Source organism: Amphiprion ocellaris, chromosome 4 (assembly GCF_022539595.1).
Source record: "Amphiprion ocellaris isolate individual 3 ecotype Okinawa chromosome 4, ASM2253959v1, whole genome shotgun sequence".
Taxonomy (NCBI): Eukaryota; Metazoa; Chordata; class Actinopteri; family Pomacentridae; genus Amphiprion; species Amphiprion ocellaris.
This window is the reverse complement of record NC_072769.1, coordinates 19959216-19978260: the sequence shown is the minus strand read 5'-3', so window position 1 is coordinate 19978260 and position 19045 is coordinate 19959216. Positions and strand designations below refer to the sequence as shown.

The following is a 19045-nucleotide window of genomic DNA, read 5'->3' as shown; positions in this document are numbered from 1 at the left end:
CAATTAGTCTCAAGGCTATTTTTTTCTGAGTTTGTTCTTGTGAACAATGAACACTGTCCCTGCCAAATAAAAGAAACTTAGATTGTTTTCTGGCTAAATGATGAGCTGATAATCATTATAAAGCTGCAGATTTATGTAATTACTCTTTACAGGCTCACTGTGAGGTGAGAAACACCTTTCACTTGGTCTCATTGTCATTTGATGATTTGTTGCAAAAATATAGCTCCATCGAAAAAAAATTACTGTCATGCAAAAGTTTAGGATGATAAATAGGTGTTTTTCTGCCCCTCCATTACACTTAGGAACCTCAAAGCAAAACAAATCGAGGAAAATGCGTGAACACAACTGCAAACTTTTTGGTGTACTTGAAAATAGGACTCTGTGCTGCGTTCTGTTCTGACACATGACAAATGTTTGTGCTTTAAAAACCGTTGATGTAACAACAGAGGCTCTGGTGCACAGCTCTCCATTTCTTTGATGCAGACCGATGTTTCCGGATGAAGGTGGATGTTTTCTTTCAGGAGGACAATAAACAAAACACACGGCACCAACATCACTACATCCAGACGGAGATAATGACAGTGGACCAGGAGATTAGTGTGCCAGGGCTGAGACCCAGCTAAATAGCTTCTGCAATAAGCCTGAAAACCTGATATGTTTTTGTTGGGCTCTGGAGTATAACGTCCCCATTTCCTCTCCAGCTCAATTAAAATGCCCAAGACTAGTTGAATTATAAACCGGCTAAAGTGCAGTTTGGTCTGTTCTTCAGAGTTATAACCCCAAATCAAAGCACAATCAGGCTAACGTGCCTCAGGAGAAGATGCAAAGTTGGGGAATTAAAGCATAAACACACAACTGTATTGATTACACTTTATAGAGCATGACTGAGTCGAGTTTAGAGGTCGAAAAGAAGCTCACAGTGATAGGACTGATTATTAGGATGAAAAAAAAAAGGACATACTATTTCTAAAACCCTTTATTGAACATCTTCAAAGCATTTACTTCCATGCATCTCGTTTCTCAGCTCCATCATGGTCATTGCAGGAGATGATTGCCAAGTAAACACTGAGCTATTTCAAGCAGCTCTGTTATTTTATTTGATTCCACTGTTGCTCATGGTTTGGGCTTTGCACACTCCCTTGCCGGCGACTTCAAAGGCCGCTCCCTTGTAGGTTGCAACACACTGGCCGTCCGTGCGCAGGTCTGGCTGAACCTGCTCCCACACCTTCTTTTTGGGGTTCAGCTCTTTGTCGGGTTCGCCTGCATTTAAAACATACATCAGAAGCTAATCCATCACAAAGGCCAGCTGTGAGAATCATGACCTGAGTGTGATATGCCACGTCCTTGCATAACCGACTCAAATGTACTTTTTTTTTGGTTTTTAAAGTTATTTTTTTGGCATGTTTGGATAGGTTAGTAGAGAGAAGAATAGGGGGAAGACCTGCAGCAGAGGGCCGTGATGCGTTGGGGACTAGAGCCCCTGTTCATGGGTCGCCTGCTCAACCAGTTGAGCTTCCTGGGCGCCCAAACACACTTTTAATATATTCATGCATTTGCTCATTGATGATTTTAAATGCTCCTGCATGGACCTTTCATGGCCAATACAAATTGTAAGGAAATGACCAACAATTATATTCATGATTTATTACAGCAATTCTAGTTTTACTTCTTCCACATGAATTGTGAACGGTTCGCATTTCTGTCATGGTAGTGCATCGCCTTTTAAAAACTGCCATTTGTTCTAACTCAAAACATCTTAACTGAATTTCTCAGAATCAAAATATGCATCCAAGGAAAACAATTAGGTGAGGTTCTCATTACATGACGGCTTTGTTTTTGATGTTGCTTGGCCTTTGTGAAAATTTATAGCCAACGCTGGCCTGGCTTCTGTCTGCTGTTGACTTTTTCCGCTCGACACGACCATCTTGGGGTATGAGGAAACAAATGTGTTTCATTTCCCAAAGCTGTGATTTCTGCCGGTTTACAACCCAAGAGTGGCAACAATCAGTTTTGATCAGAAGCGTGAAAGAGGTTTTGATGAGCAACTTGCGCACATTCTTAAGTTCAAGCAGAAGTACTGGGCCCCATTAGCTGAGGGGAAATGTGAGCAATTACAACCATGTACTCACACCAGTGGTGGATTGGCTGTAATTGAATCTGCATTATAGGGCTCTGGTGGGAAAAGAGTGCAGTTAGGAAGGACACAAGAACTTCTTTAACCCCCTATTTCCAATGTACTTTTCAACAGCTTCAATTTTTAACATATTGTTGGAAAACAGTATAAAACACCCAACAAGACATGGCAACAGTCAATCCCATCTTTGCTCTTTTCTTTGCTCCTTTTGTTCTCTTTTTCAGAGGACAGTTAGAATATAAATTTTTGTAATGTAGTATTCATAAAAATGTTATTGCTGAAGGAATCAAACAGCTTTTGCAATGGGTGGGACATGTGTAGTGCAGGGATGAAAGCCTCAGCGGATGCAGCTGGGCTGTGGGTGCACGGACCACAGATCCACCTTCATTATATCCTCCTCTTCACTTTATTCTTTTAAAGGAAACTCCCTATATGGTTATTGTTCTCAGTAGGATATGTGAAAACACGACTAATTCTCTTCTCATATTCAGCTTTACAAACTTTTACAAATCCAGTTGCCTGTTGGTGCTGTTTTTATTTAGGCCACATTCATTAAAGTTTCTGTTTGGAATACCTCACAGGAAAGGGACTTGGCTCTATTATGGTCTAGCTGAGACGTTAGTAGGTAGAAAATAAGGTTCACATGTTCTTTTTTGTTCAAACTCATCTATATTGGTTGAACTGAACAGAACAATTAGGACACTTATCTTTCCAACTGATGATAAAACAAAATTAGGTTGCATTCCTAGCAATAAGTGTTGATTAGTCTGCCAAATCAGCAGTCACAGACCATTTAGCCATCACCAAACAGAACCGAGGAGTCCTCTAAATAAGCACTTGCAGTGGGGTCTGAAAATGCATCGTGATTGGTGTCTTTAGAAGAATGAAATTGCCATGTTGTTTTTGCCAGTGAAAAGGTTTAACGACACCCTTCATTAACTAAAGACAGAGGTATTTTGTGGATATTACAGTGGGAAACTTTCTCAGGCTAAAGTCAATGACGATCTCTGACAGTCATTAAGTGGTGAAAAAAACCGCCTCTATTTCCATTTGGTTTGTTTGGTAGCATGCAGTATTTTCCACATCCCAATAATCAATGTTTTTGATGGGTAAACGATAGTAATCTGGTACCTGGGAAGCCCTGGAAAGTAACTCTGTCCCCTGGTACTGCTCCACTTGGAGGGTCGAGGATTTCAACCTTGTCTGGAGAGCTGGCACACATGACCATGGCCTGGGACACCACCCCTCTCATCTTGGCTGGCTTCAGGTTACACATCAGGACTGCCATGCGGTTCTGCATCTGTATGGGGGACACGAGATTGAATACAGTTTTGTGACTCATACTCTCTTGACAACAGAGAAGAAAAACAAGTAACACCCAGCTAATTCAAGTAAAAAAAAAACACCTTCTTACAGATGTGGTCTATCTGGGGAGAGGACAGAGAATTTCATAATCCATCAGCAACAATAATGCCAATTACAATATATCAATTTTAAAGTTACTGTGTCCGGGGGTTTATGGTTTGCTTGCCTCATTTCATAAACCAAAGTGAGCAAACAGGAAAACATTAGACTTTTGAGCCCAGAGACCTCTGTGGTTTACCAAAATTTAAAAGGAGGACAAAAGGCAGTTTCTGCAAAAGCTGAGAAAAATTCTGCATTTCATGCTATGATGTAAACCAGAACTCAGAAAATAATCCTGCCTACATCTTTGAAGAAATTGCTACATAAATTTAAAATTACTCATATTGCTTTGACAGGGTTTTAGTGGTAGTTTTTCATCTGTAGGCAGTTTTGGCAAACTGGTGAGAGCATGTGAACGTTTTACAACAGACTGTTGTGCAATACTTCATTATACAATAGCCTCTTATCCTCACTATTTTATAGTTACACTTTGTCTGACTTGTATTTCTGGGTAGCACCTACTATTTATACACATTTATACTCAAAAGCGTAAAAGCACTTATATATCTCAGATACTTATTTATTACTCCTGCTTGCTTGGCAGGAGGTTAGATTATCATTCATATAAATAAGATGGTTAACAAGAAGGTCAAATAGAATCTGATTTTACATTTATTGCCTCTGTGAGTAACAGACTGACACAGAGACATAAAGAGCAGCAGTTGTTTAGCCCTTCCAACTGCAATAAATAAATCTGTGCTACTTAACGTCAATGCAGCACCACAGACCATTTGAAAAAGCTAATGTTTAATATTTGTCTGTGTGCATTAAATATCCCGCATATAAATGCTTTTTTGACTAAGCTAAGCAGTGTTTGTTACACATGATTTTGGCAGGCTTCCATTTAAATGATATACAATGTCTACATACAGTAAAATGCAACTCATACACCAGGGGACTCTGGCTGAGAAATGTCAGGAAACAAACTGAAATGCTGATGACTGTAAAAGTGAATGATGCTTTCCATTTATATCAAACAAAACATACTAATTACACTGCTTTAGAAAAAAATCATACATTTCTGTGAGTTTAACATAAACACTAATGTTCTATGGAGTTCTTCAATCACAATCATAAAATGTTGAGTAGTTATCTAACAAATCACTTTAATTGGACTAACAAATTCTTATGAATGTCCTAGTTAAACATTAAAATACAGTGTTCACCACTGCTTTTGATTCTGAAAACAACTCTCAAATAAAATCTGTGTGGGGAACCATTAAGCTAATGTGAAAACCTAACTATTACTGAATTGTACATCTACTTCACTCAAAACACTCCAGCAAGCCAGTTTACAGGCTGGTATTTTAGTCATCAATAAGCTTGCAACTTGAGGCCTGATGAGATGTTCAGTGACTTCCACACTGGATCATAACTATGTGACAACTACACAGAGACTGGTTTTCAACAAAGACTTTTAACATATTTTTAAAAAATAAAATAAATAACAACTAGGGCTGAAACAGTTCCTCAAGTAATTTGATTACTAAAAAAAAGGCAAAATTCTCTGAATCGAGGGTTCGCTTAAACCACTACATACTAGACCCCAGATCACTAACTAGTCTGGACCCAGACTTTATCCTATGCGGGCCTATAATCAATCAATTAGAAGGGGATTTTAAATTTGACAGGACACTTTGATTTTAACCGGCACAGCTTTTCTAGTGTTTATGGCGTTTAGCAGATCAGAGGCTGAACTATGAAGGCAGTTTAACAGTCAGACTTTCTTTATGTGAGTCGACAAAAACTAAAACCTCAGTCAGAGTTAACAGGATGAAGGTGGTTTTCAACTTTCTTTGTTAACTCAGACTTTCTGCTTCAAATTCGTCCACACAAAAAAGGGAGTTTAATGCTTCATTTGACTCGTTTTCTGCACAAAATGAACCGATGGTGTTCAGTTGCTTCAGTCAACAGGTTGTTTTAATGGGGAACGAGTAAAATAAAAAATTATGATGGTAAAAAGCTGCAACTGTAAATTATGTAAGACAGGAATGCTGATAGAAAACTGGAAAACATGCATTAATGTATTTATTTTACTGATCAATGCAGATGATTATTGACAACAGACAACTGAACAAAACTATCAAACTTCATACATCTAAACATGATATTGTATTGAAGTGCATGTAGGTCTGACACTGTCTCATAATGAAGGAAATCACTTTAATTTGTGACCAAATCAAAGTGAAGCTAAAGTTACTGATTGAATATTCTCTGTAATAAATAATAATAAACTGATCTGTTTTCTTAGTTGTGTTCTATCAGCTGCAGTAGCAGCAGTTTAAACGAACCAAACATAAAAACATATTTATGCAATTTCTGCATCAACAACTAAATACATGTGAGGTTCCCATGGCTTTGAGTTTTATCGAATACCTCTGTACTACACTATATATGTACAATACACCTGTACTATACTATATATGTACAATATACCTGTACTATACTATATATGTACAATACACCTGTACTATACTATATATGTACAATACACCTGTACTATACTATATATGTTCAATACACCTGTACTATACTATATATGTACAATACACCTGTACTATACTATATATGTACAATACACCTGTATTATACTATATATGTACAATACACCTGTACTATACTATATATGTACAATACACCTGTACTATACTATATATGTACAATACACCTGTACTATACTATATATGTACAATACACCTGTATTATACTATATATGTACAATACACCTGTACTATACTATATATGTACAATACACCTGTACTATACTATATATGTACAATACACCTGTACTATACTATATATGTACAATACACCTGTATTATACTATATATGTTCAATACACCTGTACTATACTATATATGTACAATACACCTGTATTATACTATATATGTACAATACACCTGTATTATACTATATATGTTCAATACACCTGTATTATACCATATATGTACAATACACCTGTATTATACTATATATGTTCAATACACCTGTACTATACTATATATGTACAATACACCTGTACTATACTATATATGTACAATACACCTGTATTATACTATATATGTTCAATACACCTGTACTATACTATATATGTACAATACACCTGTACTATACTATATATGTACAATATACCTGTACTATACTATATATGTACAATATACCTGTACTATACTATATATGTACAATACACCTGTACTATACTACATATGTACAATACACCTGTATTATACTATATATGTTCAATATACCTGTACTATACTATATATGTACAATACACCTGTACTATACTATATATGTACAATACACCTGTACTATACTATATATGTACAATATCCCTGTACTGGACTATATATGTACAGCCCTAATACAAACTAAATCAGTAAATGAGTCTGAATCTCAGCGTGTATTATGGGACACTCTTGAGAGTTAGTCATCTCATCAGTTTCAAACCTCTGTCCAAACCTCTGTGAATCACATCTAAAAAGAGTAATACTGTACCTGGTCCAGAGGTATGTGCTTGACAAGTCCGCTGACCACTGTTCTGGGAGAAGCTTCTCCCACATCGACTTGCTCCACATAAAGACTGTCAGCATCTGGATGCTTCTCAGCTGTGATTATACGTCCAATACGCAGGTCCAGACGGGACACATCCACCTTGGCCTCCTCTTGACTAGGGGCTGCCTGCTTTTTCTCTGCTTTCTCCCCTCCTGGCATTAAAGCATGGGAAACTGTTATACTAACAGGGCACACAAACACACTTTACCTTAAAATGTGACAGTTCAGTGTTTGTAACTGAGTCAAAGTGAATAAAAGTTTAACAAAATGGTTGGATGTTGTGCATTTTTAGCACAGAAAGCCAGACAGTAGTTAGTCATCGTGTGTTAAGAGTGAGGTTCGCTGAAGACGGGCATCTGTGACAGTTTTCATGCTATTATAATAAATGTGCATGATATTATCAGAAATGTTTGCTTTTCTTAAGTCACAGAGAATATTTCAGTCAACTGTTATCTTTCCGAGAACTATGACAGAAAACAAATCTAGGATGAAACAATACTGGGCATCTAGCTGGAATCTGATTTAATTTCCTCCCATAAATGAAAACATCAACGACGGGCCTCAGGGTGGCATGCGTATCATGTGAGCCATAAGTAAATCAAGAATTTAGAAAAACACTTTTTAATTTCTTCCCAGAATTGTAGAGCACGTGCCTTGACTAAATGACAATACCATTACCCACTTTTGGCCGAAGGTGAGCGCCATGTGATCCAGTGACATAGCGGAATAGCAGATGGTTCCCCCCAGGAGACAATGTAGGTTTCACTCGCCTGGTTTGCTTACACACATTAATTCCAGTGGATTGGAGTCTTCAATCATTCCACTGAGCCCACACGCTCTCAGGAATAGAAATTTAAACCCCTGCCTTTGTTTTTAATTATCTGAACTCACCCCAAGTAATCTTTGCTCTGCTGTGATGACAGCACAGCGACACAACATAACGAGAACTCCACTGAAGTTCCACGTGTTTGTAGACTAACTTGTTGGATAAGGTCATACTACGGCTACACTGAAGCCCAAGGTAACACCAGAATTCAATATTTAATCATTGAAAAATGTCAGACACTCAATTTTTCTGTCTCTTTTTGCTTCTTCTTTCTAGATCATAACCTCAACAACACATCCAGAGCTGGCTGTTCCCTGTGTGTTCCCAAAGTCCATTTAATTAGCCAAATAGCATGTTCCTAAAACAGATTTAAGTGATATATTGCTTACTAACTAAAATTCTGAGGCAAGGGTTTTCTAATCCTCAAACAGCCTTTCAACACCATTAGCTAACACAATGTAGCATTAGAACACAGGAGTGATGGTTGCTGGAAATGTTCCTCTGTACCCCTATGTAGATATTCTATTAAAAATCAGCCGTTTCCAGCTAGAATAGTCATTTACCACATTAACAATGTCTAGACTGTATTTCTGATTCATTTAATGTTATCTTCATTGAAAAAAAAAACAAAAAACGTTTCATTCAAAACTAAGGACATTTCTTAATGACCCCAAACTTTTGAATGGTAGTGTATATTTCTGCTAACAAACTGAAAATGACGAAATGATGTGATGGATGCAAAAACTTTGTTGTATTCGTAACAGATCATACAGTGTGCTATACATTGTTCTCTAGCCTTTACCTTTTTTCTCTGGCTTCTTCTTTTTGCCCTCGTCTTTGGGAGGGGGGCTCTGGACAGCAGCAGCAGGGGAAGCTGAGGGTGCTGGACCAGAGGGTTTGGGAGGAGCGGGCTTCGAACTGCACTCAACACTAGTGGCACTTAATGGCATTGCAACATCCAGCACTGAGGAGGGAACACATGCAGTTTGTCAGTAATGGTTAAATAGCAAATTAAACACAATATCTGACTGATATCATCTGTGCACACTCCTGGGATCCCAACTGAAAAGACAGACAAGAGCGTAGCAGCACTGCTGCAAAACAGAAAATTTACATTTCAAACACACGAGGTAAACGACTTCTTAGTTGTCCCTTTTCACGCACACAGAGCTGGTTGCATCAACATAATACAACGAAATGATACAGATGGAGGTTTATTTACACACCCAGTGGGCAGACTGCTCTCCTGATGCAAACAGTTTAGATGGGAAAATGACACAGTGTCCAAGTTGATGGAAACATGGAAATGGAACCATAAAGCTGGAAACAATGTCCTCATATAACTCTGTAGAAAGAAGTAACCCCTCATTTAAGGCGCCTGATGTTTGAATCCCTACAAAATCTACTGCCTGTGTCTGACAAACATCGGTCTGCAGGCACACCACCATCACCATAATGCTTTTAATTACCTTAATTCTATGTTCAGACTTGAGAACAGGACCTTTCCGGTTTACCTTGGAATTACAGGCAATAACCTCCCAAACTCCCAATTCCCCAAACTTCCCATCAAGTTTCCTCTCGAGGTTTTTTACATTTAAAACACACTCTTTCCATTCAATGACAATAGTACATATGATACAGCAAGTGAAATGTTCAATTCCAAGTGGCTGCATAATTACTCTACCGTTGAAGAGTTTGGGGTCACCCAGATAATTTCATGTTTTCCATGAAAACTCACACTTTTATTCATGTGCTAACATAACTGCACAAGGGTTTTCTAATCATCAATTAGCCTTTCAACACCATTAGCTAACACAATGTAGCATTAGAACACAGGAGTGATGGTTGCTGGAAATGTTCCTCTGTACCCTGTATTTTTACAACACTGTGCATAAGCAAGGTGTTGTGAAAAAGTATTTGTCCCCTTCTCAAATTCTTATATTTTTGCAGATTTTCCCCACTTTAATGTTTAAGATCATCAAGCAAATGTAAATATTAGACATAGGTAACCCACGTAAACACAAAATGCAGTTTTAAGTGATGATTTAAGGTTTCAAGGGAAAAAAGCTATCCAAACCTACCTGGCCCTATATGATAAATTGCCCCCCTTGTTAAATCATGAGTTAACTGTGGCTAATTACATTTTTTGGAAAGCAAGTTCTGTAGAAATTCCATTAAAAATCAGCCTTTTCCAGCTAGAGTAGTAATTTACCACATTAACAATGTCTCGACTGTATTTCTGACTCATTTAATGCTATCTTCATTGAAACAAAACTGCTTTTCTTTCAGAAATAAGGACCTTGCTAAGTGACCCCGAATGTTTGAACGGTAGTGTACATGAAATACAATTGTTGTTGTCTTAAGCAGTACATTTTCCCAAAACTAAACCCAACATATTTTGTATATCAGGACATTTAAAACCCATAGCTACAAACCAAAGATTACAGCTCAGCTCTGGAGCTCTTTGGCTCTGCTGAGATTTTTCAGCACTTTTGCAACCTCTTGCTTTGGTTTTCTTGCCCCTGACCTTTCTTCTCCCTCTTCAATATTCAGTCATTTTTAGTTAAACAATTATTAACATTCTCCTGTGTATTGGATAAACCTCTGAAAACTCATATTTGTGTATTAAAAATGATATAATAAAGGTTTTTTCCATGAAAATAATGTGATCATGATTAAAGGTTATTTAACCACTATTCCTTCAGTGGGAAACTTACAGACATTAGTCAATCAAAACTGACCACACAATCAAATGTTAGACTTATAATTAGTTTCATTATGTTGAGAATATTAGCATCTAGCCAAGTAGAGCTTTAAACAATACCATGGAGGTTGTAATTAGTAGATAGTGTTGTAAATTATTCCATTTACTTGAGCCAAGTAAATGGAAATGCCCTCAAAATACCCATTCTGAGGAAAAGTTGCAGTGTAGGCAGAGGTCAAATTCATTTAACATGCTATGCAATAAAAACATAGCTAAACTAAGCAGGAACTGTGGATGCACGTTTGACAGGCTGTTTTTGCTAAGTTTCACAAATAAAAACAATCACCACAAGAGTGAATAATAAATGAGAGGATGAAAAAAAGGCTCTCAAGTCACCAGCAACTTTTAAGATGGAGTGTTTTCTTGTAATCTTGAATCAATCAATACGACTCAAATGTCAACTTTGACCATTCAATCTGTTTTATTGGCTCTACTGCGTGACATACACTTTATGATTGTTGATAATTTCTTCAAGCACTTAAAAAATGTGTATAAATTTCAAATAGAATATGGGACATGAATATTCTGTTTCTTTACTTGGGGGGAAAAAAAGGGACAGAGCATCTGTCCGGTGCATTTCGGAAGCACTATAGAGACGATTTACTCCAACAGACTAAGCATGTGTGACTAGCTGCTGATTACAGTGGGACATTTAGCAGTGGAGGAGCCAGATAGTTAATTGGGAGTTGCCGTTGATCACAGCATAGCTCCAAGGACAGTTGACACTGAACCTACATTTATCAGGTGATCGGAAACACTCCGAAAAATTACTGCTAATTCTGCAATTTCATTTAGCAGACGTTTGGTAACTCGTTCCAACACCGGGGAACCACAGAGGAGAAGAGTCTAGCTATGGACCAGACCTGTTGTGATGGTTGTATTAGGAGCCTTTTTTTGGATGAGTATAGTGAGCGGGAGGGAGTGTAGACCTAAATGAGAGAGATCAGGTAGGAGGGAGCTGTTTTCATTCTAGTTTTGAATGCAAATGTCAGAGTTTTAAATTTTATGCGGGCAGAACCTGGAAGCCAGTGAAGCCATCTGAACAGCAGGATGGCGTGTGCTGTTTTTGGCTGGTTGAAAACCAGACGTGCCGCTGCATTCTGGATCATCTGCAGAGGTTTGACTGTCCATGCGGGGAGGCCTGCCAGTAAGGAGTTGTAGTAGTCGATGCGTGATAATACGAGAGCCTAGACCAGGAGCTGTGCTGCATGTTCAGACAGGAAAGGTCTGACCTTCCTGATGTTGTACAGGACGAATTGACACGACCGAGCAACAGAGGCTACATGAGCCTTGAAGGTTGGTTGGTCATCGATCATGACACCCAAGTTTCTGGCAGACTTTGTGGGTTTGAGTTAGGTTTATTCAAGTTTGATGTTGATTTCTTGTTGTATAGAGGGGTTGGCTGGGATTACAAGGAGCTCAGCCTCGGAGAAGTTGAGTTGAAGGTGTCGTTTTTTTTATCCATGCCGAGATATCTGCAAGGCATGATGAGATCTCGGTAGAGACAGTGTGATCGTCTGGGAGGAATGACAGTTCTAGCGTGGCTTAGCATCTGCTGGATGTGTGAAGAATAACTATCTGCTAACAAGGGTTGGAACTTCGGCCCACAATATGATTTGATGTAAAATGTCAGTAAGATGACAATAAAGCACACTTGATAAAGAGCTTCAGTTATTACTGGTTTTTGCTTTTTAGCTCCAAAATGCTTTTTGTCCCCTCGACATTTGTTAAGTCACACTGACTAGTCTGCTTTTCTAATCTAGTAACAAATCAGTAAAAGCCAACAGAAATTTCTTTCAAAAAGGTCCATATTTATCCATGTTTTGATTAAGCTGTTTAAGCCGCCTTAAAATCATTGAAGAGAAACCTCAAAAAAACTTCATATACAACATGTGGAAAAAAAATACTGTCTTGGGTGTATTGGAATGCATTCCTTCAACGTTCCAAAACATATTGAGTTTTTGGAGCAAGGTTAAATTACTTAGTTCTTCCAGCCCCCTTTCATTCCTGCATCTTCTTTCTGGAAAACATTAAATGATGTGAGCAATTTGCCCTTGAATGCCAACGTATGTCAGAAGCACAATAACTGACACACATGCTGTCCCCATCACCCTAATGGGGATTCTTGAAGTGCTGTGGTTGCTTATGGCAAAGACAACAACAAAAAAGAGCTGGTTATAATGGGCTCAGGCGAGAATGCACAAGATGGTATCATTGATAGGACAAACCAAACAAAGGCTCTAATGAACAACAACTGAGATCAAATGTTCAGAAATGAGGCACACACAACCGCTTCTTTAACTGGATATAAAGGATAACAACATCAAGGTCTTTTTTAAAGACAAACAAACATTCAATCCATAATAGAAGTCTTGCTGGGAACAAAACTTAACATACCTCCTCTCTTCTTTTCTTTCTCTAGCAGCTGTTTTTTCAGTTGCTCAATGTCATTCTTCAATTTGGCATTCTCCACCATCAGTTTCTTCTCCTCTCTGACACTTGCCTGGACAACTGTAACAAGGCAAATTTTTGTTACTTCTCAGCACAGAATTAAATTTCAGGTTCCTGTAAGACATTCAAAAGCATTTTTTTAAAAAACCCAGAGCAACTACAGTGTGGTATCAACTAAGATATGTTGACTACTGAATACTTATTGGAATAAAAAATTATGAAATAGGAGGGGAAAAAAGCTTTGCTAACCTTCACTCAACACTTACACTGTCGTTCAAAAGTTTGGGGTCACTTAGAAATGTCCTTAGATTTGAATGAAACGTTTTTTGTTTTTTTTCAATGAAGATAACATTAAATGAATCAGAAATACAGTGTAGACATTGTTAATGTGGTAAATGACTATTCTAGCTGGAAACAGCTGATTTTTAATGGAATATCTACATAGGGGTACAGAGGAACATTTCCAGCAACCATCACTCCTGTGTTCTAATGCTACATTGTGTTAGCTAATTGGCTAATTGATTATAAGAAAACCCATGTGCAATTATGGTAGCACATGAATAAAAGTGTGAGTTTTCATGGAAAACGACGAATTGCCTGGGTGACCCTAAACTTTTGACCAGTAGTATATGATCAGATCTACCCTGAGGTCTAGTAAGCAGTGCATTATTTCTAAATACTACTTATTTGCTGTAATAATAGCAGATAATACTCAAAAAACACATGTACAGCATTTATTAAGGACTTCATTTCCTAAAGATGTTGCCTATCTAGACTAATTTGAAAATCTAACCGTACTACAAACCTAAATACACCTCATTTGGCTGAGAACAAGCATCTTTGTGTGTGTTTATGTCTTACTGGCTTTGTCCTTTAGTAGCTGGACTTGCTGTTTGAGGTACTCGATGATCTGATCAGCCTCAGCTGCTCGCTGCTCCAGCCTCAACAAAGGATTGTGACTTGACATCTTGACCAGTGAGCGAGCTAAAAACCTGACCAACAACAACAACAACAAAAAAAAGAAATTCAGCAAACTTCCACAAAGCTTTTGTAGATATTAGGGCTAAATATTAGCCCCTAGTTATTGCATTCCGAGATCAAACATTCTACATGTTAAGTCCTCAGTAGGTGTTTTGGGTTTCATAAGTTTAGTCTGATTTGATTTGTTTTAAATTGTTATGTACGGCGAAGTCATCCTGTTCCTTGCTTAAAACCGTCCGACACCAACAACGTAGAAACAGATGGCATTCCAAAGCACCGTACTGGACATATACAAAGACGTGTTTGAGTTACAAGGTTTGCATTCCACTACAACTTCACCACAAACTACAGCCTCCAAGATGACCACAGAGTCAAGTCAAACAGTCTGAGATAGCCTCACAAAAGCCCAACACTGTAATTTCCACAAAGTTGGTATGTGTTGCAGGTTTTCTCTATAGGGCATTACACTGTGCTGTTTTTGAGTAATGCTTCATAATATGATGTGGCAGCATGAGAAGGTTTCCATTATTAAATGCTGCATAACCACAAATAAGGTGCTGTGAATGCCTGACTGCAATGTGTATTACACAGCAATCGTATTCATATGTTTTCCTTAACGTGCACTCTCAGTAGGTATAAACCATGCACTAATGAGATTTTCATGACTGCTGTACTTTGGCTGGTTGCCTAAACTGACATAATTTGACTTGTGTCCACAAGGCATGCAGAGAAAGAGAAACACCTGCTGGATTTTTACAAAAATGAGAAAACAGTTGAGCAAACCTTGATTCTGAGGAAATCTTCTGCAACATTTTGGGGTTCAAAACCGTCACAAAATCTTGAATGTTTTCTATCTGTCTTCCACAGTAGTGAGTGATAAAATGTCACTCAATTTAACCTTAGTGGGATACCAGTTTGAATTTGGGGTAATGTTCCTTTATAATGTTGAGCTTGGCAAAGTACTTCATGAAGACAGAGGAAAAGAAGGATTTTTACAAGGCTGAGGCATGGAGAAGAAAACGTCTTACACATATTACAGGGAGGCACTGGAAAACAACAGCTGGCCCAAGATGAAAACAAAATGTTGGGGGATGAGGAAATTGGAAACACAAAAGAGCTGGAGTTGATAAAATCAAGGATCAAAGCATTGCTTTTTGAGAAATTGAATTGATTTAAACAGGACCAGTGGTGGAGTAATAACAAGAGCCATAAAAAAGGGCTGATCTCATTTGGATAACCTCTGAAAATGAATCTTGAAGCTGAGATATGGTCTGCAGCATAAAAAGACACTGCAGGTGTGGATTTTAGACAGAAATAGCCAAATGTGTTAACAATGTAAAAAGTGACGTGCTTTCACCAGCTTTCAGCCCTCCTGATTTACAGGACTTCACTCTATAGAAATTACAGGATATTGGATTCATCTTTGCAACTGTATAAATCAACCAAGTTAGCAGTTTATGTTTTAGCAGATGCCTTCTTGCTATCGACATTTTATGTCTACATTCACTGTCCAATTAAAATATCAAAGATAATACTGAATAGCTCGACACGTGGTTTGAATGAAGTATGCAAATCTGTCTGGCTTTCTCTGGTATGGTGGTGGTGGTGTGTGAGCAGACCCACCAGCAGACAAGTGTTTTCTCTTTTCATGGTTCATTCCCACAGCAGAAATATACTGGATATTTCCCTACCTGGCTGCCTACCAGACCACTATGAATGCAAAGTGAGTGCAGTGTGCCAGCACCACCTGAAGGCATTAGAAGGACCTGCACATTTTCAGTTTAAAGGGAATCATGTACTGTCTAGCCTGTAGCACCAGATTTACCGGTCTTCAAGACACATGCAGTCATCTTTCTCATACTTGACTTTCACAGGGATAAAACTACGTCATGCTGAACACTTAGAAATAATAGCTATTTTTTAAAAAGTCCAGCAATGATTAACATTGAAAAGGGTAAACTACTGGCAATTAATGCAGATAAAATTAGTTAAAATATTCATTGTCAAGAATACAGATGACGTGAAAGCACTAGAGCATTTTCAGCACTTTTACAGTTACTTATTATCTTTACTGTACATATGGTTAGTGCTGCTCTGAAAGATTTTTGCAGCTGTAACACTGGAAATTTCCCCTGACATGGGGAGTAATAAAGGACTATCTTATCTTATCTTATCTAGAGTACCGATGTCCCCATGTCTTATGCTCAATTGATTAATTGTTGTCATTATTAATTAAGATGGTGATTTAAATACTTGGTGAGATGATAAAGAGTTAAAAACATATCAGCTGTACTTTGCATGTAGCCAAAAATGTGTTCCTGTGTAAAAGTCAGTTTCTGACATCCATGAATGATTGTAAAAATGTAATAAATAGCCAACACATTTTTTGTGTTTCTGTTATTGACAATAAAGTTATGAAAATGTTACAAAAAATGTGATTTTTAAATGCATGCCTTAATCAGGTAATCACCAGTTAAACAACCCATTTTTGAGGGTTAAGTATAATAAATCATTAATCACTTGCTTTTTTAATGTGAGGATTTGCTGGATTTATTCTATTTTATGCCACTGTGTAAGTATTCTGCGTAAACTTTCGGAGGTTTGACTTTAGTCAACACAAATGACTCAATTTAGGACATTATTATTTGGTTAAGTGTTACATATTATCAAAAAATACTTAACAACTCAGTGAGTAAGTAGAATAATCTTTGGGTGCCATACTAGCAGTGGTGGAAGAAGTATTCATATATTTTACTCAAGTAAAAATACCAGCACACCAATGTAAAAACACCTCATTACATATGGAAATCCTACACAAAAATCCCAGTTAAGTGAAAAGTACTTAAGTACTTGCAAGAAATTGCAATTAATATATTGACAACATCATTAGATTATTATTACTGCAATACCAGTGTGTAAACAGATAAAGACACAGTAAGAATTTACAGGTCTACATAAAGAGACACAGACATACTACAGTTCAAAAGTTTGGGGTCACCCAGACAATTTCATGCTTTCCATGAAAACTCTCACTTTTATTCATGTGCTAACATAATTGCACAAGGGTTTTCTAATCATCAATTAGCCTTTCAACACCATTAGCTAACACAATGTAGCATTAGAACACAGGAGTGATGGTTGATGGAAATGTTCCTCTGTACCTCTATGTAGATATTCCATTAAAATCAGCTGTTTCCAGCTCCATTACAATGTCTAGACTGTATTTCTCATTAATTTAACGTCATCTTCATTGAAAAAAAGCTGCTTTTCTTTCAAAAATAAGGACATTTCTAAGTGACCCCAAATTTTTTAATTGTAGTGTACATCTGAGACGTATTAAGCTGATTAACATGAGAAGAAGAAAAAACGATGTTTTGATGCACAAATCTGTTTTCAGTTTTTCTCTGATCTTTGATTTTTAGTGAGATAGTGAATCATTTGAAAAAATTTTTTTTAAATAAAACCACGTGAGAAGTTTGAAGTGAAAACTCACAATTCAGTGTAACTGTTAACAGCTCAACATCTGAACTATAAACCACATAGCACACACCTTTTTGTAAGGTCAGAAGCCAAAAAGATTGAATCTGTAACAATTTGTTGTATTTTAAAAACTTGTTATCTCATTGTCATAATCTGTCACACCTGAATTGTGATCCTGAATACACACTGCTATTTATTAGACATCAGAAGCCAAAAAGGTTTAATCTTTAGCAGTGTGCTGCATTTTAGAAGCTTATAATAAGCTAATATTGTACTACATTTGTCTGACAACTTTTGCACATTAGATAATAATCTAATGTGCAAAAGTTGTCAGACAAATGTAGTACAATATTTCCCTCTGCTAGGTAGGAGTGGAAACAGAGCAGCATAACATGGAAATACTCAAATTGTATTTAGGTATAATATTTCAGGATATGTATTCAGTTATTTTGCACCACTGCATATTAGTGCAGCAAATATTACTGAGATTAGATATAATTAGACATTCACACAAAGACCAAATGATGGGCTGTGCAATGGACGGTTCAATACAGTGCACTCAGCATGAGGTAACGTTGCGTCAGGTTAATCAGTCAGCTATTAGCTATTTCATTTGTGCTAGCTATTTACTACTTAGCCATTCTGGGTTATGTTTAGAGCTGGAGTCGGACTGCTGTCGATTTGCACATTTTTCTACAAGACAGCACAAACACCGGTTCACGTCTACGTCTCTCAACTAACACCGAAAGCACTGCTATGCTACATGCTAGTACTTGCCTGTTGGACGTCTCTGATGAATTACAATTGTAATAAAGCAACACTTAGTTTGAGCTGTAAGATATAACTTAACTCATTTCAAAAACTTACATGGACTCTGAGCAGCAACCCCTACACGTTTCAGGGACAGCTGGGGGCTTGACAGCTGCAGTTAGAACAGCTAGCTGACGGGCAGCTAGCAGTTAGCCACAAACAGGCTCATTTAGGACCCAGCGGTCAGATCGCAGCAACATCCGGAGAGGACGCAGGCGCAGTAGCAGTGTCTTCACGTCCGTTAGCCACATGTTCTATAGATCTAGCACTGTTGACGACTTTTGGACGTCAGCGGCAATTGCCTGTATATAATTTTTAGGATAAGAAACTAACTCGTCAAAAAAGGAAAAAAATCATTTCAAGAAATATTTTGTTGAAGACGTTGATTTTCACTTATTTATTTAAGTTCCATAACTATTGTTTTGTTATTCGAAACTGTCCTCAGAACTTTGTCGCACAAAAATAACGTAATGGGTCAACGTTCACTCAGCTGTTCCCGTCACATCTCAGCAGGGGTGGACTGGGGCAAAAAATCAGCCCTGGCAGTTTTAGCCCAGACCGGCTCAGAACATTATCGGTT

The 19045-nt window shown here is 37.6% G+C and overlaps 1 protein-coding gene across 2 annotated transcripts; it reads right to left on the bottom strand.

Moving 5' to 3' along the window:
• Nucleotides 1-961: 961 nt before the first annotated feature.
• On the bottom strand, nt 962-18678 carry aimp1a (aminoacyl tRNA synthetase complex interacting multifunctional protein 1a). Of its 2 annotated transcripts, none has more exons than XM_023274013.3 (7): nt 18523-18678; nt 14056-14186; nt 13141-13254; nt 8782-8943; nt 7097-7305; nt 3266-3434; nt 962-1260 (listed from the first exon to the last, which is right to left on the bottom strand). In XM_023274013.3, coding segments are annotated over exons 1-7 (954 nt in total). In that variant the 5' UTR covers nt 18525-18678; the 3' UTR covers nt 962-1093. The 2 variants fall into 2 exon arrangements, with proteins under 2 accessions (XP_023129781.2, XP_023129782.2); XM_023274014.3 differs by having other exon boundaries at nt 18433-18582.
• Between the last annotated feature and the right edge of the window lie 367 nt (nt 18679-19045).

What these genes read in the sequence shown, in the direction of transcription:
- aimp1a (XM_023274013.3), bottom strand. An exon ending in GAAGAAGCCAGAGAAAAAAG is followed by an intron (nt 7,306 to 8,781) that starts GTAAAGGCTAGA and finishes CTTTAATGCCAG; the next exon opens with GAGGGGAGAAAGCAGAGAAA. An exon ending in TACTTTCCAGGGCTTCCCAG is followed by an intron (nt 1,261 to 3,265) that starts GTACCAGATTAC and finishes TTTTAAATGCAG; the next exon opens with GCGAACCCGACAAAGAGCTG.